The sequence below is a fragment of the Suncus etruscus genome, chromosome 4 (genome assembly GCF_024139225.1).
Source record: "Suncus etruscus isolate mSunEtr1 chromosome 4, mSunEtr1.pri.cur, whole genome shotgun sequence".
In the NCBI taxonomy this organism is placed as follows: domain Eukaryota; kingdom Metazoa; phylum Chordata; class Mammalia; order Eulipotyphla; family Soricidae; genus Suncus; species Suncus etruscus.
Genome location: NC_064851.1, coordinates 148,517,268 through 148,544,575, shown reverse-complemented (window position 1 = coordinate 148,544,575; position 27,308 = coordinate 148,517,268). Strand labels below are relative to the sequence as shown.

Genomic DNA, 27,308 nt, shown 5'->3' with positions numbered 1-27,308 from the left:
TTGTGACTTTTGCAGTGTGTTTCTCTTTTATGTTTTGTGCTATGACTCATTGAATTAAAGAAATGCTCTTCTGAATGATCAGATGGCTCTCCATTTGTTTATTTCTGCTTTTGATTGCCTGCCCAATGTCACTGAACCATTAAATATAACTCTAGATTTAATGTCAGTACTAGTTGTGCACATCTTCTCTAAATAAATGATGGATTTAGGTATTCATCAAAGTCTTTAATCTATTTTGAACTAGGTTTTTTGTGTGAGTCAAGAATCTAAGGTCATTTTTATATGTTACTATTAGTTGACATTTGTTGAAAAAGGTTTCATTGCTCCATTTAATATTTTGTAGTCTTTTGTGAATATTGGCTAAGTCAGTATTCTTCGTGATTTGTCTTTGTGTTCTGAATTCTGTTTTACTGATCTATGTCATACTGTCTTGATTATGATAAATTTCTGATATAATATAAGCTTGAAAGAGAAATGACACATATTTTTTTCTAGGGAAAAAAAAAGAGGCTATTCAGAGGACTATTCAGAGGGCTTCTGAATAAATGTCCTGGATATTTTTATTAAGAATTTGTATAATATTAAGGGTAGCCTGTCATTTTGACAATATTCATTTTTCAAAACCATTAATATATCAATACTTCCATTTTCTTCTATCTTATTTTACTTCTTTGGAGTAGTGACTTATAAGTCTGATAGGTGTTATATCTGGTCTAGACACTTATAACTAAATATTCCAGCATTTTTTCAAGTCTTATTATATAAAGAGTCTAATCTCATTGTTGCTAGATTTTAGCTTTATATTGAGAAAATGATATAAAAGTGGGTTACTTCAAAAACATAATTTTTCTCCTAAGTTTTTCTAATTTTTGTTAAATACCTGACATTTAAAGTTGGTATTCCACCTGCTCTAAACATTAGACACTTTCCAATATAGTAGCTATTCTATTATATATTTTCTTGTCTCTGTAAATAGCTTTGATCTAAAAATATGTAGCTACTTTTTAAAAATATAAAATCACCGCCCTTATTGCCCCTAAAAATACACTCACAAACTCTCTGTATACTTGGTCTTATGTCATAAAATTTGAAGGAGTTTCAGCAGAACTAAAGTTTAAAGTCCTGGAGTTTTCCTTTATTTAAACTCCCTGCTAATATTACTTAATTTCATATGCAGAACCAAGTTGATTGTGATTACCTTTGTTTTATAAATTTCATCAAAACTTAAAACTAAAACTGAAAAATGTCTGAAAACAGATTCCATGTGTAATTTATACATTTATTAATTATATATGTAGAGATATGTAAAATGTTTACGAGTTATTGTTAAACTTCTACACTTTCAAAGAAATATAAAAAATGTGAGCAATCATACTTGATTTTAATAATTATATGAGTCCTAAAATTGAGTTTTACCTTCACGTATACTTTAATATTTTACTTATACTTGCATTTGGAGATACAATAAAAATATCTGTGCTTCACCAGAAGTACTAGGTTATGTGTCAGTAATGCTTTGAAATCACCCTTTTCTGTAGTCTTTTTTTAAGACTATTTCTACTATTTTCTCCTGGACTCAGGTCCCATTATTTCAGTTAAATTTATTCTATAATTTCCATCTTTGTAGCTTCTTTACTTATTTGTTCATCTTTTATCTAAAAACCTCTTACCAATAATTTAAAATAATTTTTTAATATATAACTTCTGTATTGCAGATTTAGGTAACTATTGTTGAAGTCAATATGCTGCATATATTTGAATTTATAAAATGTTTGAACAGCAGTTCTTTTAGGCATAAACTTCTTTTTCTCTAAGCACATATTTGCTTAACCATATTAAAATATTAATATTATAGAATTATAATTAAAATTATAAGACTTACGTTTATAAATGAAGAATCTAAAGAAAATATCCCCGTTCTATTTCTTAAATATATCCGGAAATGAGGGTCTAAAAAGAATCTAATACAGCCAAAATCATGACATTTTATTGTGCTGATATAACAATATTTATTAGCATGAAAATATATAAATTTAATGTTATTTGCAAGGGAAAACATCTAATGTTAAATAAATTCATAATCTTAGCATATATATTTTGTCTTGATAATATATTCTGTAAATAAATATAACTACAACACTTTTGAGTGTTATAATAACATGCACATTGTAAAACCAAAGGTTACATAAGATCACCATAAACAAGTCTTTTAAATTCAGTAATCAAAAACTTTATGGCATCAATGTTAAAATGTGTGAATAGAAAAAAACATTTGAAACCTTGTTTTTTTTACTATAATTTTTAGTCTTCAGGTTAGTTTTCATGTTGTTCTGGTAAAAAATAATCCTAAATTCTCAATGCCTTAAACTAACAACAAATAGCCTCACAAGTTTGATTCCTCTTTGATTCCATTCTGATTCCTTAAAAAATGTGTATCCTCACTTTGAAAGATGCCTTGTTGTGTATTAGAAGGACAGGAAAAAATCACTGAGTCAAAGTAATAGTACAGTGGGTAAATTTTGTCTTGCAAAAGGTCAGGCTAGGTATGATCCCTGATTTCCCAAGACCTGCCAGGCATGATTCCTAAATGCAGCATAAGGAGTAAGACATATATAGTGTCTTTTAGATGTGCTTCCCTACCTTTACATTCCAAAAGTTAGTTCAATAATCTTATGGATATGACAAACCATGGAAACAGAAAGACACAGGGACATTTAAAGTTTCTGATTGAATCAAGTCAGTTAATATCATTTTTGCTAAATAAATCACGCTGACAAATAATGGCTATGAGAATTATAAGACTTGCAATAAAAGAAAAGAGTATTCCTGGGTGAGAGATAAACTAGAGAGTGCACTCGACTTATGTACAATTACCCAGGTTCAAGTTTTGGCATTACATATGTTTCCCAAGCCCCTCCAGTAGAGATCTTTGAGAACAGAACTAGGTGTATGCCCTAAGTACAAGGTAGGTAGGGCATTTGTCTTGTACACAGCTGACCCAGCTTCAATACCTGTCATTCCATATGGTCCCACAAAATTGCCAGGAGTGATTTCTGGGCATAGAGCCAGGAGTAACCTCTGAATGCCACCAGGTGTGGCCCAAAACCCAACAAAAAAATAAAAATAAAAATGAACTGCTAATGTGACTCGCAAACTAGTCTCATTAAAATTTAGAATCTCAGGGCAGCAGATCAGAGCATTAAACTCACCCTCAAATTAAGTACCTCAAGAATTTACATGAGTAAATTAATTCAGTGAGTAAGTACATTAACTAAGATCCAAGGGCTGAAAACTACAGACAGGAGGTTTGCATACACCTCATTTTATACTGTATATAGAATAATTGAAAAAATACACAGTATTAAAGGTATGATATAATAATTACAGTGGACCTTAGATTATGGAAAGGAAGACAGGAAAGGAAGATACTGCAAACAGTAGACCCAACCTACACTGATTAAACTTAAGAACGTGCCTACCAAGGAGACAAACTGGAAATAGGTAGCCTGTGAACATTGGTGGAGGGAAAGTCACACTGGTGATAGAATTATGTTGGGACATTTTATGCCTGAAAGTTTATTCTGAAGAACTTTGTAAGTAATGGTGACCTGATTTAAAATTTTCCACAAAAACAATTATTTACAAGGTTGTAAATGCTTATAGCTCTAAATGTTATCCTATCATGTCCACCACCAAATCTTTCCAACATAGTCCCTGGCACCCTGACAGCCCATGAATATGGTGATCTCTTATGTGCTCAGAGTCTGAGGGCTGGTTTTCCCTGAACATTTTTCTTTATTTGTATTCTTTTACTCTTTTTTAATGACATAATTTTGTCATATACTAAAACATAAACATAAAAATTTAAATTATCATTTATTTTTGTAGTTGAAATATACAATTTTATAGCATTTATATTTAGAGAATACTCAATATGTTGTTTTTATTTATCAACAGGCATATGCACAAAGAAAAAATAGAGTATGTGCCAAATGTCACATAAAGTTACTATTAGCACTAGTTAGAAAATTCAAGATATCTGATTGCTGAAACAATAAATTTCACGATTGCTTCCCATATAAAGTTTTTATGTATGCAAAATGTTTTCATGTATGCTGTTTATGGTAAGAACCTAATAGTAAACATTAGTCTCAAAATAGTCTTTCTCATTATTAATCTTTCAAAATATATTATACAATATATTAAATTATGATTCTGGGTTGAAAATTTATAATCATAAAATATATAGCAGTTTGATAGACATTATTGATAACAAAGTTTAGACATATATAACTAGAGGTATAAGAGAACACTTGAAAATGATAATTTTTCTGACCTTAAAAATAAGGCATATTGAGATAATAGTAATAATAATAAATAGTTATTGGAAAACTATATGAAAATATAGGGAAACAAAAATAACTTAGTTTTTAGAAAGTAAAAACCTATAGTAAAATGAATTATTAAACTTAAGCATGTTGTTTATATTTTGGAAATTGTAAATGCATTTTTAGGCTTTATTACTTTTTTTTTTTTTTTTGGTTTTTGGTTTTTGGGCCACACATGGTGTCACTCAGGGTTTACTCCTGGCTATGTGCTCAGAAATCGCTCTTGGCTTGGGGGGACATATAGGACACTGGGGGATCGAACCGCGGTCCATCCTAGATTAGCACATGCAAGCAAATGCTCTACCACTTGTGCCACAGCTCCGGCCCCTTCATACTATTTTTTGACAAAGAGTTCCCTAATTGTACTTCAGGGGCACAGAGCCTATTACTGATAATACTTGGCTAATGGCACCAGTTCATTGCTTAAAGTAATATACTGCTGCTTGGGTCCTGTAGTGACAGGGACCACGATGTCACTCCAATGATGCATCAAAAACATAAGATCCAGGGCCGGAGAGATAGCACAGTGGTAAGGCATTTGCCTTGCATGCAGCTGATCCAGGACGGATGGTGGTTCGAATCCTGGAATTCCATATTGTTCCCCAAGCCTGTCAGGAGAAATTTCTGAGCACAGAGCCAGGAGTAATCCTTGAGGAACGCCGGGTGCGGACCACCCCCCAAAAAAAAACCAAACACATTAAGATCCACAGAGCAAGATGCAGAGAAGGCCATGTTGTACTGTGTATTAAGACTAGATTGAGTAGATCATAGACATATGCCTTAATTGCTGTACTATCTTTAGGCTCATATTTTATTTATATTTCTAAATGTAATCTCCTTGCAATTACAGTTATTTATGATTGGTTGTCAGGCATTCAATGTTTCAGTGCTAATACCTTCACACTAATATCTATTTCGCTCCACCAATGTCCTTTCCACCCCGTTTACTTCCCACTTACCAGTCTTTATACAAGAGGAACATATATACATACATTTGTATGTATATAGCATATGTATGTATATATGTGTATTACATATACTATATATTGCACTCTGATTTACAGTACTATTGCTGATAGAGATTCATACATAAGACTATATCACTTTTCAGTATCACCTCCTACCGATGATTCAATGTTTCCATCTATCATAGAATTTGATGCTCCCTGCCCTACCCGAAATCCCTCAATGATGTATTTTTCTATTGAAAATTAGTTCTTACGTTTGTTGTTTCCATTATTTTTGGTACTAATTATTCTACCATTATAGTTCTTCATATACAACATATGAAAAAATATCATTCTGTGTCAGTATCTTTCCCTCTGACTAACTGCATTGATCATGATACTCTCCAGTTCCCAGGTCCACCTTTTTAGAATTGGCAACATTTTCTCAAAATAATAGTTTACTTTAAAATGAAATATTAATTAATGCCTGCCTTAGAGTGTTTGTGAAAATAATATCAGTTATTACCTGCAACTTGGTTAGAAGATACATGGCAATGTTTATAGTCAATAAATAGTAGTTAATTTATTAAATATTACTATAATTATTACTATTATGTCTGTTTATATCTATACTTCCTGATACAGAATCCCATATGTTTATCTCTAAAATTTAAAAAAAACTGTTTTGTAAAAGTATGTATACAATGATGTATATTGAAGATCACTATAGCAAAGATTACTGAAAATAATTTAAAACTTATCAGTACTGCATACTATAAAATCTTATTTATTAAAAACGACTAAGATATACAACAGATATAGTCAGGATCTGAAGCAAATAACTTATATGTGGAAGGCATGTGTTCAACCCAGGCGCTAAATGGTCCTCTGAGTTCACTAGTAACTGCTAAAACAAGAAGCAAGAGTAGTACCTAAGCAAAGCTCAGTGAGATCCCCTGAAAAATACTTATACAAATAGCGAAAGTTAATAGAAAGTATTATTAAACAAAATCTTACATTTGCAAAGCACTAGTTGCCATTCTTATAAGTGCAGAAATTTGAGGATAAATTTTTGTGTGTTATTTAAAAGAAATACATTTAGAGTATAAAACTGTGGATGATCACCACTTATTCACATGGTTAAAGAAAAACAGAATATTTAAGAGATGAAAATATGTATATGTTGGCAAATGAAAAAAACCATAGTATGAAAATAAGCAAATTGAATTTAGATTCATATAAATATATTCTTAAAAAGCCCTAAAAGTAAACAAAAATCACAAATGTATTCATTTTCTCAGTTGTAATAATTTTAAGGAATGGCATGCATTTATTCATCTTTCATATATACATTAATCTGAAAATGATTAAATAGTATTTATTTTATTGTAAAAATGTTAGAACTAAAAAGAATACTTACTGTTTTTTGAGATGGAAAGTGTATGTGTTCTTGAAAATTTTGATGGCATAAGTAACCTATAGAAATGTATTCAAGGAAAATAATAATTAACTATTTCAAATTATTGGTCAATCTTCATTTTTAAATTGATTTACTCTTATTTAAACATAAAATATAAAATGTAAATCTTATATAAGTGTACATATATAAATATAATATCTAATCTTTGAATGTATAACTGAACTGATTATCATTATATTTTTATTGAATTAAGGTGTTCAAGTTAATTTTAAAGTGAGGGTATTTACATCCATTAAGTTTCACAGTGATATTTTATTTCAATATAGTTAGACAGACACCTCAGAGATAGGACAATGGTTTCAGAGCTTGCTTTGCATGTGGCCGACACAGATTAATTGCAGGTATCCCCTGATGGTCTTCCAAGTCTGCCAAGAATAATGACTGAGTACAAAGCAAGTAGTAATTTCTGAGCCAGGTGTGGCTCCAAAACCAAATCAAACCAAATAAATGATTACACATTTATAAATATTTAGTGGTGAAAATTAATATTATTGAAATATATAATACAAATCCCCTTTTAAGAATAAAGATTAGGGTTGAAGATTGCACAGCGGTAGGATGTTTATCTTGCATGTGGTTGAACGATGGTTCAAATCCCAAATTCCCATATAATCCCCCATGCTTGCCAGGAGCGATTTCTGAACTCAGAGCCAAGCGTAACCCATGAGTGCCACTGGGTATGACCCAAACTCCCCCGCAAAATAAAGAAAAAATAAGAAGAAAGATTAAATTCACTTACTAGCAAACATGCAAGGAATATTCATCTTCTTGTACTCTTTATGAATGCCTCAAACTGAGGGTCACACACACAATCAATGTTTGGGGCCAGTACACAATGAATAAGAAGCCCCCTCAACCAATTCTACTGCACACTTCATTGAAACTCAATTGGGTATCTTCAACTTCATATTCCTTCTTTTTGTAATGTGATTTTTCCCATGAATTGAATTGATATGTTGATAATATTGTTAATGAAACAAAATGTAATGGAATTGTACATAATCTCCTGTACATAACTTTAACTCCATACTCTGCCATGGTACCAGTTCTCCCTTTCCCATGGTTCTCTTTGTCTCCCTTCCAATTACCCTTCCTAGCTCAATTATATGAAGTGTTCTCCCATTTTGCTTCCTTTGGACCTTTGTTGCTACTTTGTGGTGTAACTTTAAGTCACACATATGAGTTTATTCCGTATATATTTGCAATATGTGGCTGTTTTATTTTCCCAAGTATCCAGAGTATGCAACATTTTGTAAAACATGTAGTCTTAGTGGTTTAGTACATAACTGGTACTGTTAAAATATACCACATGTAGTGCTCGCTTTGGCAGTACTTATACTAAAATTGGAACAATACAGGGAAGATTAGCATGGCCCCTGCGCAAGGATGGCATGTAAATTCGTGAAGTGTTCCATATTTTAAATATATATACACATATATATAGGATGAACTGTGGTTCAATCCCCTGGTGTCCCATATGGTCCCCCAAGCCAGGAGTGATTTCTGAGCACATAGCCAGGAGTAATCCCAGAGCATCCCTGGGTGTGGCAGAAAAACCATATATATATATTTATATATATATATATTTATATACATGTAAATATATGTATATATGTAAATATATGTATATATGGTATATATATACCACATGTTTAAGTAATGTAATTTTGTCTTTAAGTACAGTTTACTACATATCTGAATGTAAACCTCTTATAGGTTCAATTCTTATACTTACAATGTTCTCACAACTTCAGTTAATAAAAATCAATAGGCATTGTTTAAGAATAACAAATTATTTTTCTCCTTTTAATTTGTAGTATCATCATACATTTTAAAAATATTTTTGTTGAGGGGCCAGAATGGTGGCTTAAGTGGTAAGGCATCTGCCTTGCTTAAGCTAGCCTAGGATAGACCATAGTTCCATCTCAGGTATCCCATATGGACCTCCAAGCCAAGGACGATTTCTGAGCTCATTGCCAGGAGTAGGCCCTGAGCATCACTGGGTGTGGCCAAAAAACAAATATATGTTATTGAATATAAAATAGTTTTAGTAGGATGATATTGTCAAAATATTGTCAAGATAAATTGGACCCTATAAATATCAGTATTCAATGATAGGTACCTTTTGTTCATGTCTAGAATGCTTTTTTGAATGTTAATCTGATAGTGGTAATTTATATTTGAATTCCTCAGAGGCTAATAGCTCTGTGAGAGGCTGCTCCCATTGGTTCTCAGATTTCTCATATCATAAAGCTCCTCCTTAGTTCTTTAGACTATGTCTGTGACTTCTAAAATACAAACTTTTGGCACATTTTGTATAATAAAATTTCATTTTAATTTTCATTTATAAAAATGTAAATTTTTCTAACAGATTAAACTGTTTAAGTTTTAGACATATACATATGCAATGATTCTTCAATCATACCAAATTCTCACTTGTTTTATGATGGATTTTATAACTTCATGTAAACATAAGAAAACTATATGTAAAGTCGACATATGTGCAACTTTTAGTACTTCTTCCTTTATTGTGTTGTTCGAGAATGTCTCTATTATTTTTATGATATCTTTATTTAATCACCATGATTACAAACATGATTGTAGTTGGGTTTCAGTCAAAAAAAGAACACACCCCCTTCATCAGTGCAACATTCCCACCATCAATGTTCCCCATCTCCCTCCTCCCCAAACCCCTGCTGTTATATCCTAGTAAATAACTAAGATTTTAGCTTTTAGCTTTTTCTTTTCTTTCTTTTGAAAGTTCCTGTAGTGAGTTGTTTTTATTAAAGTTTAACTACTTATTTTTCTCTGAACCAAAAACATATGTTGATATATGTGAAATAATGTATAAATGATATTTTTTGTAGTCTGCTTTTCTGGTGCTATCAATGTTACTTGGGATCATTAATATTGAGGATGTTCTCTGCTATAACATACTGTATATAACAGTCAAATGTATAATTATTTTAAATATTTTTGAATGACTATATATTTTAAATATTTTGATGGGTTAATTTAATATTTTTCTAATATTAAGAATATAATATATTAGTATATATGTACAAATATACATTACATTACACATTAAATATTGTTATATATGTACTATCTCTGCAGGGAGAAAACCAAATTAGTGATATGGTAGAAATTATTTTATATTTTCCATTTTTAAATATAGTAAGTAAAATAACTATAATTTAGTAAAAGGTAATATAAATTTTCAACTTATATATAATAATTACTCTCACAATAAAATAAATGAAATGAAAGCTTATTTTGATTTTTGTTATCTGGAAAATGTATTTATCTCATTCAATATTGTCTAAGATCTTTAGAACATTTTATTAGCAGAATTTGTGAAACAGTTAATCGAATTACAATTTCACATATATAATATATATACATATATATTTTTTTTGTTTTTTAGGTCACATTCGGTGGCACTCAGGGGTTCCTCCTGGCTCTGCACTCAGAAATCGCTCCTGACAGGCACGAGGGATCATATGGGATGCCGGGATTTGAACCACTGTCCGTCCTGAATAAGCTGTGTGTAAGGCAAACACCTTACTGCTGTGCTATCTCTATGGGTCCTATTTTTGATTTTTTAATCTAGTTTATTTCAGATTTTGTGATTTTTTTCCTGGATCAAAGAACTAATGGTACAACAAGTGAAGCTATCTATATTTCTCATTATATATACATATATTCATATCAAATACAGAATAATAAATTTTAAATTGTATAACAATTGTATACAATTTTAAATTGTATAACTGCCTTCATTTATTTAAGTATGCCAAATAAATTTATGAAGACTAATGATACTTTATAATTTCTCTATCTCTTTTAATTATATATCTCAGAATTTTTCTAAAATATTATCTTTGTTTGGATATTTTAAATATCCAATTATACTTGGATATTTAGATATATGTAATGCTTTGTACGCAGCCTACCTGGGACCGACACAGGTTAGTTTCCTGGCAATCCCATCTGGTCCCCTGAGCCTACCAGGAGTGATAGATTAAATCTGTGTTAACCATGTGCAAGGCAATGTGCAAGGCAAGCTCCCAACCTGCAGTATTATCATTTGTGCCTTCTCTCTCTCTCTCTCTCTCTCTCTCTCTCTCTCTCTCTCTCTCTCTCTCTCTCTCTCTCTCTCTCTCTCCTCTCTCTCCTCTCTTTCTCTCTTTCTCACTCTCTTTGTGTGTGTATTCTATATTTTGCAAGATAATATTTTGTGATAGAAATTATAGAATTTAAAAATTTTTATATTCAACTTCATGTTATCTTGAGAAAAATTAAAGTGCTTTAGTGAAAACAAAAGTAACAGTAAATTAGAACATAAATGTTACAACTAATATGAAAGACTTAATTCAGGCCATATAATCTTAAAAAGTAAAGCAATAATTTTAAGCGATTTCTTAATTACATGCATTTCTGGTATATCGTAGTTACTGCTATCTGTCCCAATCTTCTTTGGCACTGTAATTTGTAGTAGTGATGCTTCAGAATCTGCAAGAAGCAAAATATGAGTGAACGTTCTCCAATCTATTTCTCCAGCAGGGATTGAATTAGAGAAAAGTAAGGGATCCCTAGTTCCCCATCCAGTTTCTACTCTTCCTCTATCTCAAGTAAATTTAGATAAAGAAGTTCTCCAGTAATTGCAAGGTCAGGTTAATGAGGGACCATCTATCCCTGCCTGGATTTCATGCTCCACCCAGCATGCCCACCCAAGAGGATGCCGGAAGTAGAGGGCACTGACACTCCTAGAAAGGATCTCAGCTGGCTTGGATTCATTGTAAAGATGGAGAAGCCAAACAAGGGTGAGGATCAATGGGCCAGAGGGTTCCCCCTCCTGTAGTGCAGAGTACTATCGTGCATTCTACTATAGTGCAGTCTCCTTCGCTTACTCTGATGTACTGCTGTCAGCCTGCCCAGGCTTGAGATGATCAGTAAGAGAGACAGCATTTTGTGGGCAGTGAGTTGCTTCAAGGTGATGTCTGTTAACTGCTCAACGGCCACCCCTCGTGGGCTCCTGGTCCATAATCTAGGCTTGATGAGGGAGGGGGAGGGGAAGGAAGAATTGGGCTGTAAGCTTCGCTACCAAAATAGTTATTCCTCATCTCTGTAGATCTATTGCTTTGTGGTGAGCCAAAGCAATTGATTTGAAAAAAGTTTTTACTTTAAGTCTTAATATGAACATTTTGACACGGACAATTTCACATTTGAAAAAAAAAAACTTCGTTGTCAAGTAATGTTTACATGCATATAATATGCATTCTCTACATGGAATATTTATACAGAAAGTAAAATATTGACTTGTAGAAAGAGTCAAAATAAGGATTTATTTTTATTTTAGATTAGTTTTTAGTTTGGGGGCTGCCACAGATAGTTCTCAGAGCTTTCATGTTCCAATATTTCCTATTGTAGTTAAGTTTCTGCCAAAAAATGTCTTCTGAAGTAATAAATTATTAACAGAAGAAAATTTTATTTAAGCATAGATAAGTCTGTGTATTTTTCTAATATGTAGCAAAAGCATTCAGTTTTTGCCCTCGTGTCTATTTTATACTATTTTCATTTATTTCCATTTTTTATACTTAAAATTAGTATTTTTAACCTTTCCTTATTTGATAGTAATTTTAAGAATTTAATATATTAGGGTGAAATTATCTTTTAGTAAAATAGCTTCATTAAAATTTTATTTTGATAATATCACTAACTATATGAAAAGCATTAGATATTTAACACCTGCTTTTTATTCATTAAGAGAAAATATTTAATATGTTTATTAAATACATAAATTATTTGTATGATATTGGAATTGACTTCTCTTTTGTTGTTGCTATTGTTGTTAGTTTTGGTTTTTGTCCACACTCAGCAGTGCTCAGGTGCTGGTCACTCCTGGCAATGCTTTGGGATTTAATACAGATCAGCAGCATGCAAGGCAAAAGCCTTTCTCACTGTACTATGCTCTGGTTCCAAGACTTCTCGTTTTCTATTTAGTGTGGCTTATAGACATGAAAAGAATTGTATTTGATTTCTTAATGCATAAAATGCAAAGTCAATATGCTCCATAAAAACATACAGAGGAAGTTAAATATTTTTAAAGTGGAAACAAAATAGAAAATGAGCAAATAGTGCTACATCAAATGTAATCTATTAATATACTAAAAGAATATTTAATGAAAGAAACTAACAACAAATCACAACATATTAAGCAACACATTAATAAGCAGAGAATCTGTATATACTCTTAACCAAAGAACATTTGCAGATACCTAAATGGTATATTAAAATATGCTCATTACCTCTTATTAGCAAAAGATAATTAAGAGGCCATTGAACTACTTCTTGTTAGAATGGCTATTTTCCAAAAGACAAAAAGAAAAATTGGAGAGGACATAAACATAACAGAATAATTTAAAATTATTTGTAAGAATGTAAATATCTGAAACTAGTTTAAGAAGGTCTATGGCAGCTACTTGAAATGTTAAAAATAGAAATTCCATATAAGCCAGTTACGCCATTTCGAGGTTATTTACCTGAAAATGCAAAAACACTAATGTGAAGAGATATATGTCCCATGTGACTACTATAACATTGTTTACTATAGCCACCAAGTATTTAAAACAACCTAACTGCTCATAAAAGAGGATTAAATAAAGTTTATTCTTTCTATATGTACAATTAATAATTTATTATGTACATATGTACAATGAATGATTTATAAATATATATAATTATGTGATTTATATCAACATATTATTAAACATGTGTTTGTTGTAAATCATTTGTTATGTAATTGTTATCATGTGTTGCACAAATATAAACTAAATAATGACACTATCAAAGAAAAAGATCTATAAGCTGAGACCAGAGAGAGTACAGACATTATGGTACTTGGGGCTGCAGATGATAAACTGATTAATCACTGATGCAATATATGGTGTCACTGAGCAAAAGTCAGGTGTCACCCTTGAGTCTGCTAAGTATGATTTATAAACTCTCTGACAAAAATTTATAATAATTGCTTATGTTTTGTTTTGTTAGTGGCATACCCAGTGATGCTCAGGGCTTTATTGTTGGGTTTATGTTCAGGGATTTCTTCAGAGCTTTAGGACTATATGAGGAGCTAGGGATATAACATGGGTTATACAAGCACCCTACACACTGTACCATCTATTCAGGTCTATAATAGTGATTTTTATTACATTTAGTGAACTACAAAAAATAAAAGCAGTACAATAAAAAATCCATAAAAGAAGAATTCCAACTAAGAATTGGAAACCATTATAAAGAACTCTTTTAATTCTAGAATTGAAGACTAAAATGATCAAAATAAAATTTTTTTTAATAATATAATTTTTATTTTGATCATAGTGGCTTACATATTGTTGACAATAATATTTTAGGTATATATTTACATAAAATCAGGGGGGATTCCCATCCCTAAATTGTACTCCTTACACCTCCGTTTTTGTCCTACCTCCCATTTCCTCTTCCCTCACCCCCAGGGCGTCTAGAACATGTGGTCCCCTCTGTATCTAACCTACTACTTAGTAGTCTTGCATCAGTTTGGTCTTGACGCCTCCCTTATTTCCCCCTGTAAGTGGGGGCAGGGCTAGCTAATTCAAGTTGCGTGGTTTTGCCTGAAAAAGAGAAAATGAATAAACTGGGGGTAAAAGTCTAATACCCCGAAAATGGGCAGAATCCTTCTAGAGGTTCTCATCATCGATTTGGGAAATGAATGAGAGAATGAAGGTGAAACACTCCACCAGTACCAAAAGAAGTGTCAAATATCCAGTGAGGACTCCAGCTATATCGATAAGCACCACAAAAGACAGATAAACAAAACAAAACAAACAAAAAACAAAAACAAACAAAACAAACAAAAAAAAACACGCCATGGTCTTGAAATAAGAAACATGGCGTAGCACATATTGAAAGAAAAGAAAGGAAGAGAAAAAAAATAAGGATAATTGGGGACAACAATTTCAATAATCACATCCAAACAGAGAAATCGACCAAAATAGCTAGGGAAATAAAAATAATAATAACAATAAAAAATGAAGGTAATATATATATATATATATATATATATATATATAAATGTCCAAGGTTTTGTGTTTTTTTTTGTATTTTTGTTTTTTTTCCCTCCTGCCCTGGCACAGTAAATATTGGGGTCATTTGAAAAGGAATTCACTTGCCCTATGCGATATGGGGTTTCTCCGTCCTTGGAGTATACTGTCATGGAATCAGCTCTAGTCTTTGCTCAGGATCATTACTCTCCCGGTGGTGGGTTTTTTTTTTTTTTTTTTTTTTTTGGTGTGTGGAAGACTTCTGCTCTGTCCAGGGTGATACAATCAGAGCTCTGTGTTTAGAGGTCTCAGTATCTGTACAAATCTTGAGGTGGGACTTATGGTGAAGTCAGTCTTTGTGAATCTAGAGGTTCTGTTACCTCAGTGCCATTTTAATCCATCTTCTGTGGTTGGTGATCTTGGTCTTTGCCCTGAACCTAGGATGGCATCTAGGATAGCGTCTTTCTTTGTGCTTCCAGAAGCCCCTTTCCGTTACAATTGTCTCTGCTGGACCTTTGGAACTGGGGATCATGTTTAATGTAAATTATCAATAGAATTTTGCTGGAGAAGAGAAAATGAGTATTTAAAAGAACAGATTATTTAAAATATTTGCCCATCATGAAGAAAAAGAAAAAAATAAGAGCAACAAAATTCTACCTGAAATTTGAGGTTCATAAGAGATACAATTTAGAAATTAATAATAAAATTAAGAATTATTTATTTTTGCCAGGAGTGCTTTCTGTGTGCCTGCGCGCGCACGCGCGCGCGCACACACACACACACACACACACACAGGAATAATCCACACACACTACCAGGTGTAGCCCCCAAACTAATAAACTAACTAAATAAGAAATTTTGGATGTGAAAATCTTAGTAAAGTACTGAAGGATGTTACAGAAAGCATAAAGTTCAGGTAGTATATTTATTAATAGAAGTAAATCTTAGGAAAGAATTAAACACTAAGATAGAAGATGGAAATTTTAAGGAAGATTATGTACAAGAGGCTAGAATTCTTTTTTAAAAATTATGAAACTGAGAAATTCTAGATCCTATAAGAAAAAAATCATAAAGTGAATTGATATTCTAAAAGGTTATGAATAGGAAATGGTTAAGAGCTTATGTAAGGAAATATAGCTGAGGACTTTAAAAACCTAATTAAAAACTAATCTTATAAATACATAAAGGCTATCAAACACCTATATCGATACAAAAAGACCTCACCAAAATACTTAATAGTTAAAATTGCCAAAAGTCAATAGAAGTCGAAAATACTAATAATTATTAAAAAAAGAAAATAGGTCATAATGCCATCCCTTCTGGTTATCATTACATACCTTATCTGAACACTAGAGGGCAGGAGAGACTGGAATGATAGAATCAACTGACAAAAAAAATTAAAATACTACCCAGCAAAATCAAACACGTAAAGGAAAAATAAACACGTTCCAAAAAAAGCAGAAACTAATGAAATTTATTACTAGTACACCAGCCTTATAAGAAAAACTAAAATAGTCCTCACAGTTAAATGAAAAAAAGTACTAAAAACATTAAGAATGGTGATAAGTTAAATGTAGAATCATGAATTATAAAGAGTGTAAAATGATCTACTACAAAGACAAAGCAGTTTTTGTTCTTGTGTTTAGGCAAACAAGACATTGCCACAAAATAATAAAATAATAATAATAATAATTAATTTCAACAATCTCTGCAGTTTATCTTCAACTTCTTAAGTCTGTATATTGGAACATTTGTCAAATACTGTTTTACCACATATCTTTCTGAACAAGTCATTAAAACAATTCTAAAAGTGGTAACAGGTTTTTAAAATATTCACAATTAAATAACTTATAACTTATATTCACAATTCAATAACTTAAAACTTGCTCAACTTTGTAGCATTCAGTTTTTTTAAAACATCCAGAACTAAGCAGAATCATCAGTCAACCTGGAATCTTTATCTTGCCTGAACTAGTCTAACATTTACTTTTTTTAAGACACTCTAAAATTTGAGTTACAACATACCAGAGGATAAATATTTTTAGAGGTTTCTATAATTTGTTTTAATCTCTTACCTTTCAAGTAAATTTAATGGTCATCGTAATTGTATCAGCATTATAAAATCTTAAAAGATCAAGCTAGCTACGTTCTCTCTTTAAAAAAATAAAGCAATTATGATTAATAACAAAGATAAAACTTGTGTACACAATGTTGTGACTAGAGAATTGCACGTTTCACACCAAGTCACTGTATTCCCAAAAGTTTTTATTCACTAAAATGATCTTAGACTAAAACATTTTCAACCAGATTATCTAGCAATTAAGTGCAAAAGCAAAACAAGAGACAAATGTATACTCAGACACCAATAGTTTCTTGGTTTTCATTAAAACTTTGGGTATCAGGTGCTTTCTCTAGCAGGTGAGATGCTTACATTGCATCATGTGACTAACCTATGTTTTCTCCCTGGCACTCAATATTGTTTTCTATCTATTATTAGGAATGATCTCTAAGTATTGCCAGATATGGCCACAAACCCAAAACCAAACCAAAAGAAAAAAGAAAACAAAAACTTCAGAAACAAAATAAAATAAAATAAAACAAGCAACTTCAGTTATGTATAAAAGAAAATATTGGAATGTCAATGTTTATTTTTTTCAAATAAAAGTAGTTTTCTTTAAGTTAATTTCATAGTTTTGTATTTCTGCCTTTACTTTCTCCTTAAAATTGCTGAAACTGTATCTCCATTTATAAGACAAAGACTACATAATTCCTAATTAAATATGGGTCTTAGAAGTCCTGTAAAATGAGCTGTACTGCTATTCAGTCATGTGCTTACATCAAGGTTCTCAAGCTCAGATTTAATCAACCAAGAAAAAATCATTAAAGCAATTTCAGGATTTTCCTCTCATGAAGGTAAAAAAAAAAACAAAAACAAATTTTTGGCATAGACATAGAAGACAGGAAGAGCTCTTGTGCTTCTATAGTTCCTAGACACTAACTCATAATTGCAATTTTAAATTTTGACTTTATGTTTGAAACATAGCTGATTTTGAAATATGAGATTTCTTTATGACTACTAAAATCTTAAAGTAGAAATTTGTGGATTACTTGGTAAAGAGGACAGCAAGAGAGGCGAGCCTCAGAAAAACAGTACTCCTAATCTATCCTCTACCCACTTGGCCACCTGAGAAAAAAGGCCTGATATGGTTCAGTACAGATGAAGTCAGCTGTGAACACCTAGGTGCAAGGCATCAAGTCACACCTGAAATCCACTTAACACTGCACAGTGCAAGAACCCAAGTTCGCAAAGTGAAGAATTGCTTTTTGCAGTGTCTTTCCAGGTCCCTTACATTCCCTTGCAGAAAAGAATTTTATGGGGGATGCAAAATAGTGAAATAAAATAATTGGGGCTTGGGGGAGTTGTTTGTTTATTTTGTTTTGTTTTTTGGGGCCACACCCGGTGAAGGTCAGGGGTTACTCCTGGCTTTGCCCTCAGAAGTAGCTGCTGGCTTGGGGGACCATATGGGATGCCGGGGATGGAACCCTGGTCTGTCCTGGGTTAGCCACATGCAAAGCAAACGCCCTACCGCTGCGCTATCGCTCCCGCCCAATAAAATAGTTTTATTAAAGATAATTTAATGAGATGTGAGGATGAAAGAAGAGATTGATGAGTACAATAAAGAACAAGGGCTTTTGCTAACTGGAAAAATAAAATAGGAGAGAAAGATTTTGAAATAAGTGTTCAAGAAAGAACACAGTTTATCAAGAACACAGAGAGAGGGGGGTTCAGAAGGACACAGATATGGAAAAAGTTCTGGAATCATTCTTCACTTTTTTTATTTTGTAGAAAAACATAGAAATATGAAGTAAAACAAAGTATTTCATGTTCCTAAGTTCTATTAAAAATGGCAGGAGGCCCTATTAACAAGATATAAATAAAAATTTTAAATGATGTGTGGCAGGTTTTTGTTTTGTTTTGCACAGCACAGCAAACATGTGGGAAATTAGAAAGGAAATATTCTTGGCCCCCAAAAAGAGTGCCTCGACCCATGAAGCACACTATCATACAACCAACAACAGGCTTTGGGCATACTAATTGTCCAACCCCAAGGTCTTTCTTCATGGTCCCAGAAAAAGTTCTACACAATCGCGGTAGTTAGAGTCAGGCTTCAGCAATTAGAGATCTTGGTTTTTATTCAGTAATTAGAGATCTTGGTTTTGTCTAAGCTGGGGTGTCATGTAATATCTTCTGATTTTATTTCACCTATAGGGCGAGTCAGGGAAGCCTGCCCTTAGAGCAAGTTGTTCCTCTTTCCTCATCCCAGAAACCTACCTGGAGAAAGTTGTTGCCAGGGAGTCATTAAGGCCTTCCCTGAGTTAATTTGATTCCTGGTGCTGGTTCAGAGAACTGTGCCGGTTTCGAGGATGGGATCCAACGTTCGGGATTGGATGGTCGATGTCTGGTCAATTGAGAACTAAGTCGAGTCCCCATGACAAATATTCAGAGTGACATGTGCCCCTGCACTATAAAATGTATCACCTCCTATTCTTCTTAGATAAGAACATCTTTCTATACTTAGGATTTCTCCTATTTTAATGTGCCTATGCAAAAAGGAACAACGCCACATGGTACTGCTGGAGCATATAGGGGTTAAAAATAACAAGCTAAACAATCTCTGTTTCAAATCTGAACTCAAATCCTAAGCGACACTTATCTACTGAAATTTCCTAAGGAGAGCCAAAAAAAAAAAAAGTATGGGAGAAGCAACTTCTGAATATGAAAATAAGCACTAGGAATCATAATTATTAAGAAATACATCTACAGAAATATATAAAAGAAATATAGATATCCCTTTAAGACTTTTGTGATGGTCTGGGGTATGATAAAATCCAGGGAATAGTTTCATTCCATGCAATGGTTTTGTGGAGTCTGTGATATGATTTCGCAGATGTCAGAGATCAGGCAGTGTTCTGGAGCTGAGGGTCTCTCCAGAGCTGAATCCAGTAGCAAGCAACAGTCCACAGTGAGGGGAGGTGGAAGAAAGGGGGTCGCTGGAGCGGTGGCTGCAGGAAACAAGGAGGGCTGGGAGGCGATCCTTTCACTTTGGGAACTGGCTGGAAGCTTGCTGGTGCAGGGGGAAGTTTCCGGATCCTGAGAAGTTAAGAACTGAGGGTAAAGAGGGTTAAATAGAAAGAGATAATGGATCAGAATTGAGACGGTGAAAGAAGAGAAGAGGATTTGTAAGGTGGTAGGTGGGGCAACGGGGGATGCAAAAGGTAGGGCTATATAGAACAGGGACTATACACAGCATAGGCAGGCATTATGTACAAAACACAGACTAGAGGAGACACCACATAAACTCTCACACACCCCCACATAGACAGACATTGAGGAGCTATTCGTAGGGTTTAGTTGAAGAACTAACCCTTATGGGATGGGTCAGAGTGCTTAAAAAAATATGAGGCTGACACATGGGGTGGGGGAGAGGTTTTCCAGTTTCTAGGCAATTCATTGATAGTGAGGGTAAACTTTGCTAGATTAAAGCTTCTGGGATTAGATTGTGCATGGAGCATTCTTAACACAATCATAAATTTCACATCTAGAGTACTAAGAAATATGATATTGAGTGCTGTAAAGGGAATCTACCCCATGAAGTATTATCTACCATGTCTCAAGCATCCAGATTCCTTCCCTGGAAGCAAACTGACTGTGTGGACATTATGACACAACAGTAAACTAGCTTGGATTGAAAAAAACAAATTGCAAAAACATATCCAATGAACAGGGCCTGTAGCAAAAGTCTATGGTGTGCAGTTGCCTGTTTCAATGGTTTCTGTGAACATAGCATTAGATCATAATAGCAGGCATAATCAAATCAAATATAAATAAATAAGAGTATTTTGTAAAGGTATTGCCATGTTGATCACAGTATTTGGTTCTAATATGATAAAGCACTGAAATGCGAAACTTGGGCAACTATCCTAAGTCTCCAGGAACCCTGAGGACAAAGAAGTTAAAGAGTTATTATAAATATAATAAATTTAAGACACTAAAACATTCTAATAGTGAGCACTGTAGTGTGAGTCCCTGGCTTTCAAATACTTTTTGCTCCTATTTCTGTGGATAAAAGCATTGGAAAATTATTATAGATCTCTATAATGAGCAGTTTATTAAACACCTTTTCATTCTAAACAGTTATACCTGTGGTTGCAGGTTTCTTTGAAGTATAAAAGAGAATAAAGGCTTTTGTGTTTTTCCTCTTCCAGTTTGTTTCCTTCTTCTCACTATAACCTAGCACCTACAGTGTTCGATATATCTACCAATTAGATCATTGTATTTCTTCATGTAGGTATTCTAAATATGTGTTATAAAATATAAGTGATATCATTCTGTATTTATCCTTCTTTGTCTGTCTTACCTCATTTAACATAATATCTTCTAGCCCCATCAATGTTGTTGCAAATTGCAAGATTGTGTCATTTCTTTGGCTAAGCAATATTCCATTGTATATATATACCATATAATCATAATCCACTTGTCGGTTGTTGGACATCTAGGTTGATTCCAAGTCTTAGCTATTGTACTGAGTGCTGGAATGAATAGTGGTGTGCATGCAACCATTTAAATTAATGTTTTTCTGTCCTGGGGCTAGATACTCAATAAAGTGATCGCTGGGTCATATCTAGCTCAATTTTGAATTTACTGAGAGCCCTCCATACTGTTTTCTATAGGAGTAGTACTAGGCAGCATTGGATGAGAGTTCCTTTCATACCAGATCTGCACCAACAGAGATTGTTCCCATTATTTTTGATATGTGCTATCCTCACTAGTATAAGGTGATATACCATTATAAGTGATGATGAACATATTTTCATGTGTCTATTGGCTATTTGTTGGTCTTTCTTGGAGAAATGTCTGTTCATTTCCCTTCCCCATATTTTTTTAATATATTTTAGGTTATGTGGGGATAATCTTTGTGAGTACTTTGTATATTGTTGAAATAAAACCTTTATCTGATGTATTGAGTACACAAATTTTTTCTCAATGTTAGCTGTATTCTAATTGTGGCCCATATTTCTTTCTCATACAAAACATTTTAGTTTTATGTAGTCCTATTTATTTATATTTGATGCTATAGCTCTTGCTATTGGCATCCATCATCAAAGGTTTTTTTGAGGTATAAGCCAGCCATGGAGTGTTCTGCCTATGTTTACCTCAATAAACTTTATGATTTGGGTCTGATATCAAAATCTTTAATCCATGGAGTGTTCTGCCTATGTTTACCTCAATAAACTTTATGATTTGTGTCTGATATCAAAATTTTTAATCCATTGAGTGTTCTTCCTATGTTTACCTCAATAAACTTTATGATTTGGGTCTGATATCAAAATTTTAATCCATTTTGAGTTGACTTTTTGGTAAGGTGTCAGATATTAATTAATCTTTTATTTCCTACATATGGTTATTCAATTGTTCCAACACCATTTGTTGAAGAGACTTTTATTGTTCCATTTTAAACTTTTGGCTCCTTTGTCAAAGATTAGTGCACTGTATAATTGGGGTTTGTTACTGGATATTCTATTCTGATCTGAAAGTCTGTCTTTGTTCCAATACCATGTCGCTTTGATCACTATGACTTTTTAAAAAAAATTATGATAATAATTTTTATTTTGACCAAAGTGGATTATATATATTTCACAGTAATATTTTAAGTACATATTGACATTGATACAGGGGAATTCCCACCACCAAAGTTGTCCTCCCTCTACCCCCGTTCCCAGCATGCATCCCATAAACCGCTCCCTTACCCCTTGGGCAGCTAGTATAAGTGGTCCCCTCTGTGTCTAGCTTGTTGTAGATTGGGTATCGATTCTGTTGTCATTGGCTTTGGATTTGGTGTTTAAGTCCAATCATTTTTTATTACTACTTAGTGATATTACAACTGTTTGGTCTTAGTACCCTTCATTATTTCCCCCTCAATTTGTGAGGCGGAACAAGATGGTTCAAGTTATGTGGTTCTGTTTAAAGAAAAGATAAAAATAAAATGGGACAAAAAACAAACAAGCAAAAAATAGATGGAGTCCTTTGAGAGGCTATAAATATTAATTTGAGAGAAGAAAGGGAAAAAGGAAGAGAAACACCACAACAATACAAAAAGGAAAATCAAACAAAAAAATCCAAAAAGCACCAATGCAATAAAGACAACCGCCACACAATAAACATGATCCTGAAATAAAAACAAAACAAAGCACCAAAAATGAAAAATTAAACAATAAAAAAACCAAAAAATTATTTTGTGCTGTTTCTTTTTTGTGTGTGCATAGGCACAGTAAATATTGGGGAGATTAGAAAGGGAATTCCCTTGGCTTAAGAGTACAGGTGGGGATGGGTGGGGAGGAGGAGATCTGCGACATTGGTGATGGAAATGGTGCACTGGTGAAGGGTGGTGTTCTTTGCATGACTGAAACCCAACTACAATCATATTTGTAATCAAGATATTTACATAAATAAACATATATATATATAAAGAAAGAAATACAGGATTTCTCCTCTCTTGAAGTATACTGTCATGGAATAACTACAGACTCCATACATGTTCATTTACTCTCCCCTAGGTCCTTTTGTGGTGCATGGAAACCTTCTGCTCTGTCATGGATGATAAAATCAGAACTCTGTATCTAGAGATCTTGGTATCTGCACAGGTCAAAGGATGGAGCCTAGGATGGAGTCTTTCTTTATGGTTCTAAAAGTTCTGTTCTATCACTGTTGTTTTAATCAGACTTCTGTAGTTGGTGATCTTGGTTTTTGCACTGATCCTAGGACAAAGCCTAGGTTAAAGTCTTTCATTATGTTTCCAGAAGACCTGTTCAGTTACAGTTGTCTCAGTCAGACCTCTGGAATTAGAGATCTTGGTTGTTGCACTATGGCTTTTTTTAAGTTAGGTAGAGATGCCTCCTACTTTCTTGTTTTTGAGTATGAATTTAGATATCCTAGATCTTTTATGATTCCACAGAAAGTTTACAATTTGTTGTTCTCAGTCCTTGAAGAATGTTGTCTGAATTCAAGTAGAATCTCTATAGTAGTTTAGGTAAGATGGTAATTTTAATGGTATTTGTTCTTCCAACTCATGAGAATAAAATGTTTTTTCATTTTCTATGTCCCCTTCAATTTCTTTCTTTTTTTTTATTTAAACATCTTGATTAAATATAGGATTGTGATTAGGTTTCAGTCATGTAAAGAACACCCCACTCACCAGTGCAACATTCCCACCACCAATGTCCCAAATCTCCCTCCATCCCACCCACCCCCACCCAAGCTCTCATTGTTTGCAGATGACATGATACTCTACTTAGAAAACCCTAAAGACTCTACCAAAAAGCTTCTAGGAACAATAGACTCATATAGCAAGATGGCAGGCTACAAAATTAACACACAGAAATCAATGGCCTTTTTATACACCAATAATGATGGGGAAGAGAAGGAAGTCAAGAAGGAAATCCCATTCACATTAGTGCCACACAAACTCAAATATCTTGGAGTCAACTTGACCAAAGACGTGAAGGACCTATACAAAGAAAACTATAAAGCCCTGCTCCAAGAAATAAGAGAGGACACACGGAAATGGAAACACATACCCTGCTCATGGATTGGCAGGATTAAAATCATTAAAATGGCAATACTCCCCAAAGCATTATATGGATTTAATGCGATCCCCTTAAAAATACCCATGACATTCTTCAAACAAGTGGATCAAACACTTATGAAGTTCATCTGGAACAATAAACACCCTCGAGTAGCTAAAGCAGTCCTAGGGAAAAGGAAAATGGGAGGCATTACTTTCCCCAACTTTAAACTGTACTACAAAGCAATAGTTATCAATTTCTTTCTTAAGCGTTTTGAAGTTTTCATGATACAGGCCTCTCACCTCTCTTGTTAAATTTATTCCAGGTATTTGATAGTTTTAAACACTAATTTAAATAGGATAGACTTTTTTATCTCTTTCTTCTCTGAGTCATTATTTGTATAAAAGAATGCCACTGTCTTTTGTGTATTGACTTTTTAGCTGGCCACTTTGCTGCATTTGTTTATTGTTTATAGGAGCTTTCTATGGACTCTTTGGTGTTTTCAATGTATATCATCATATCATTTGCAAAGAGACCATTTTATTTCCTCTTTTCCTATTTAAATTTATTTGAATTTCTTCTCTTGTCTGATTGCTATTGCAAGGATTTCTAGCACTATTGTTGAAGAAGATTGGACACTTTAGACAGCTTTGCCTTGTGCTGAACCTTAATGAAAATGCTTTCAGAATATGTCAGCTGTGGGCTTCTTATACATGGCTGATACTATCTTGAGGAAGGTTTTTTCCACCCCTATTTGCTGACAATTTTTGTCATAAACAGGTGTTGGATTTTGTCAAATGATTTCTCTTCATTGATAAATATGTGGTTTTTGTCCTTATTTTTGTTAAAGTGGTGTATGATATTGATTGATTTCCTTATGTCGAACCATCCTTGCATCACTGGGATGCAACCCACTTGGTCATGATATATAATATTTCTAATGTGTTGTTGAATTTAGTTTGCTAATATTTTGTTAAGAATTTTTGCATTTTGAGCAAAAGCCTTACATATTTTGCTGGCTCTACATTTGGTGCAAAAATATTGATTTCTGTCTAATGGTCCTGATCAATAGTAATGTCCATCTTTGTCTCTGAGTACTTTGTTAAGGTTGCATGCAATTTGGTCTGATATAAGTTTGGCTGTCCCAGATTTTTTGTTTTCCAGTAGCTTGTATAATTCTTTTTGATCCCTTTATTCTGAGCCTGTGTCTATCTTGAACTTGTGTGTTTCCTATAGGTAGTAGATATCTGAGTTTTATTTCCTGATCCAACCCATGACTCTATGACTTTTGATGGGAGAGTTTAATCTATTGAAACTTAAGGAAATTAAATGACGGAGAGGGCTGTTGTTGTTGTTGTTGTTGTTACAATTGGGAATCTAGCAAAAAAAAGTTTGTGTGCATTTATTTCATCCCTAGATAATGTCATATTGTGCCAACTTAAATAAAGGCAATTTATGTTACTTTTTGAAAAACGATGGATCATTTGAACATGCAACAGTTTAATGATTATTTTTTAATTCTGTTACCATGGAAGAAAAATCATTGTCCCATTTTGGAAAGACCTAGATAATTTTAAACCTCGAATATCTAGTGTCATTTCTTTTTTTTTTTCTTATTTATCTTCTATTCTGTTATTGTGATGACAGGTTGCAGTGCTCTTACACTTGATAATAGCCTGTTAGAGCAATGACACTGGAAATAATCCCAAATTGTATAGACCCTATAATTCTACTTGGGTATGTGGGGGGTGTCAGGGGTTAATTAAACTCATGACCTGTGACCTCAGCCATTGGCTTCTATGGAAAATGAATTTTGCTACTGAACTGCTTCTTAAGTTTACTAAAATGCTTGTTCTTTCTCCTCACATATTGCCTACTTTATTTTATGAAACTTTTAAGCTTTTTATCATTTTGTTTTTTGTTCTTAGGTCATGTTTTCTTTTTTCTTCTCATGTGCATGATATAGAGAGCCAGTTCCAATTTCTTTTCTGAAAACCCAACCTTCTCAACTTTAAGACCTTTAACAATAAAAGTTTAATGAAAACCATTTAGTTACTCATCCCCATTTATTAACCCCCATACAGTAATTACATAATTCTTTCTGTTACAAGTAAGTAACTTGTGCTCTGAATGATTAAACAATTTGTCACTATGAGAAAGCTAGTATATAAATCCAGGCATTACTTTTCTTTATAAACCTGTTTATCCCTTTCTACTTTATAAAATTCCCAAGTGAAAAATAATAAATTATTATCTAACTATATTTCAGACCCTGTAAATACAAGAAACTTATATTCAATATTTTCTCATGCTATAAGCCCCATTTTACTCCATGCTGTGAGCCCCTCACCACAACCGGTTATATTTTGTTATTTATACATTTTATCATGCAAACTAATTATGTTATTTATTTCTTTTCTGAGACAATTCAACACACATCTGGAGTAGTTATACTAGTTCTACAGAAAATCCTTTATTATCTATGCACGTCCTCAGTGGGAATTTTGTAATCTACTAAATCAATTAATAAATGCATGAATATTTAATATACTTTAAGATGTCAAAAGGCAATCTATACAATAATAATTTTAATATCTGAAATTTAGATTCATCTTTTATTACTTGTTAAGTTTCTACTAACCAGTGATGGGGTAAGTTAAGGAAAGATTCTGATAATAAATATCCTCCTCTGTTAAGATGAAAAAAAAAGTAGACGATGAAGTTTCATGACATACAAACAAAAACAAGGCTCAAATCCCCTTTCCATTATTCCAGACAGAATGTATGG

The 27,308-nt window shown here is 33.0% G+C and overlaps 1 protein-coding gene and 1 non-coding gene across 2 annotated transcripts in view; one reads left to right on the top strand and one right to left on the bottom strand.

Moving 5' to 3' along the window:
- LOC126007258 (A disintegrin and metallopeptidase domain 3-like) overlaps positions 1-13,345 on the bottom strand; it is an 82,385-nt gene extending 69,040 nt beyond the window's left edge. Inside the window, exons 1-2 of the mRNA XM_049772715.1 lie at positions 13,341-13,345; positions 1,883-1,961 (exon numbers count right to left, since the gene is read on the bottom strand). Coding sequence (XP_049628672.1) covers positions 1,883-1,961; positions 13,341-13,345 — 84 coding nt within the window. The remainder of the gene's footprint in view (positions 1-1,882; positions 1,962-13,340) is intronic.
- Positions 8,130-8,236, top strand: LOC126008473 (U6 spliceosomal RNA). Its single transcript, XR_007495802.1, has one exon. It is a non-coding gene; the product is annotated as a U6 spliceosomal RNA (small nuclear RNA).
- Positions 13,346-27,308: the final 13,963 nt, after the last annotated feature.